Source organism: Arachis hypogaea, chromosome 15 (assembly GCF_003086295.3).
Source record: "Arachis hypogaea cultivar Tifrunner chromosome 15, arahy.Tifrunner.gnm2.J5K5, whole genome shotgun sequence".
NCBI classification, from domain to species: domain Eukaryota; kingdom Viridiplantae; phylum Streptophyta; class Magnoliopsida; order Fabales; family Fabaceae; genus Arachis; species Arachis hypogaea.
Window position 1 is genome coordinate 16,756,593 of NC_092050.1, and position 2,157 is coordinate 16,758,749.

At 37.1% G+C, this 2,157-nt stretch overlaps 1 protein-coding gene across 1 annotated transcript; it reads right to left on the bottom strand.

Annotated features, from left to right (window-relative positions):
• Window positions 1-914: 914 nt before the first annotated feature.
• LOC140179131 (1,4-alpha-glucan-branching enzyme 1, chloroplastic/amyloplastic-like) lies at window positions 915-1,870 on the bottom strand. The gene is made up of 5 exons (XM_072217766.1): window positions 1,758-1,870; window positions 1,571-1,669; window positions 1,436-1,478; window positions 1,179-1,250; window positions 915-1,058 (listed from the first exon to the last, which is right to left on the bottom strand). The coding sequence occupies exons 1-5, from the start codon at window positions 1,868-1,870 to the stop codon at window positions 915-917; spliced, it is 471 nt and encodes a 156-aa protein (XP_072073867.1).
• Between the last annotated feature and the right edge of the window lie 287 nt (window positions 1,871-2,157).

Genomic DNA, 2,157 nt, shown 5'->3' on the forward strand with positions numbered 1-2,157 from the left:
CTTATGTCTTGTACCAGTGAGGTACCCCTTTCTATGTTGGGTTAGCACTTAGAGTGAAGAGTTAGATATTAGCATAACCAAGTCAAGTTAGGTTAGAACTTGAGAGGAAAAGAATTGTGTCAATCCTTTGGAATTGGTGTATGTAATACTTTAACTATAGTGGAAATTCCACCACTGTTGTGGTGGAGACTGGATGTAGGTTGCATTGCACAAGGCAACTGAACCAGGATATATGATGGTGTCAGCTTCTCTCTTCCCTTCTCTGTTTTATTTTTTGACATTTATGAGACAAAACGAAATTATCTCATAAATTTTTTGCTTCTGAGTTCAAACAGATTCAAATTGAAAGTTTGTAATTAAAGAGTTATTTCATTAATTCAAAAGAAGGCCATAGATTCAACCCCCCTTCTCTAAGCCTTCTACAACCTTCAATTGGTATCTAGAGCCAAGGTCTCAAGAATCAAGCTTCACCGCTTGGAGAAAAGGTCTAATGGCGAACAACTTGGGCACAACCACAGTTGTCCACACTCTAACAGAAGGCCAGTCAAACAACAGACCTCCATTCTTCAATGGGAAGAACTATGCCTACTGGAAAGAGAGGAAGCGGATCTTCATCCAATCCATTGATTACAACGAGTAAATACCTATAGTTGTCCCTGAGATTCACGCAAATACCCATAGTAATCCCTAAGATCCCGATTTTTCCATTGTAGTCCTCCAGATAGAGCTCCGAGCACTCAAACTGGTCCCTGGGTATATTTCTGGTGATGACTCATCACCGGAACAATGACGTGGACTCGCTTTGCCACGCTGGAGGGGTCCCAACGACTAGCTGAGCTGGCTAATTTCCAAATTGTACCCAGATTGGTCCCTCCTATTATATGTAACCCTAAATCCCCAAATTCTCAGACACTTCATCTCTTCGTCTTGTTCATCTCTTCTCCTTCTTCTTTCATACACTTCTTCCTGTTCATTTTTTCGCGATGAGGAATTGGTGGCGAACCATCTACATAAGCATACCTTGACTCGAGATCCATGAGGAATTGGTGGCGAACCATCTGCATTGTTTGGCAAGAAGATCTCCCACACACCAAATTCATTCTGTTTGGATATATTAACTGAAGATGATTACATGCTCCAACTAGCACAATCATTTGCATACATTAACCAAAACATACCGGAGTCATTACAGCGGCATTTGGATTCCAATTGTTGAAGTCTCCAATTAATGCTGCTGACTGAGAAAATATCTAATCATTTTTAAGACACATGTCAAGCTATATTTCTACATCGAAAACAAGATTTTTGTTGAACTTTAGATGAACATCCAAAACAGATTTTTTAATAATACAACCCCTTAAATTGAATTTCAGCATAAGAAAAGAAACCAATTTTAATAATAAGAGTTAAGAATATAATATGAAAGCATATATACCTTAGCTCCTGGTGCCCATTCTCTATAAGTAATTCTTGTGACACTACAAAAAATAGTAGTAATATTGATAAATAAGTTGGTATTAATAAATTGTAGATAAGTTTATAGCAGCTTTCTGAGCAAGAAGTTAGATACCTCTGCCTAAAGCCAAAATTTTCATGGCCGCGAGAAAATGGATCTAGGCCACCTTCATGCTTGTCGATATCCTCTCGCAATCTCAAGTATCGTCCGAAACTGTAATTTGAAAAATTTACATGATCTAGCAGCTCAGATAGTTGTTCCACAAATACTTTAAGGAAATGAAGCTTAAAAGTGAGGTTACCGAAAATCAAGATGGTCACGGTGAGTGAGCAAAAGTGGATCAATTTCATAGATTTTCTTCCCACAGCCAGGTGGAGGGATGATCTTAATTTTAACTACTTCATCTCTTTCCATTTTCAGTTTCTTGTCTTTGGATACCAATATCTTCTCAGCATGAGTTCTAGCACTATATTCTACAAGAGATGCCGAAAAACAGAACCTTTCTCATCTTTAATCTCTCTGAAATTTCTAAGCTACTTTCTTGATTAAATCACCAACACTATGAAGAATTGAAGACCCTAAAATATGAATTCAGCAAAACAACATTTGAAGAAATATGTGATTAGCAATCTTATCTAAGCTAACTATGATTTCTAATTTTCTATTCACAAAAGCACATTTTTTTATTAAATTAGGAATTT

Excerpts from the sequence above, each read along its gene's own strand:
- LOC140179131 (XM_072217766.1), bottom strand. The coding sequence starts at position 1,870 with ATGGAAAGAGATGAAGTAGTTAAAATTAAGATCATCCCTCCACCTGGC. Across the intron at positions 1,479-1,570 it reads AATTTTGGCTTTAGGCAGAG|TGTCACAAGAATTACTTATA; the intron begins GTATCTAACTTC and ends TATTTTTTGTAG. Across the intron at positions 1,251-1,435 it reads AATGGGCACCAGGAGCTAAG|ATATTTTCTCAGTCAGCAGC; the intron begins GTATATATGCTT and ends AAAAATGATTAG.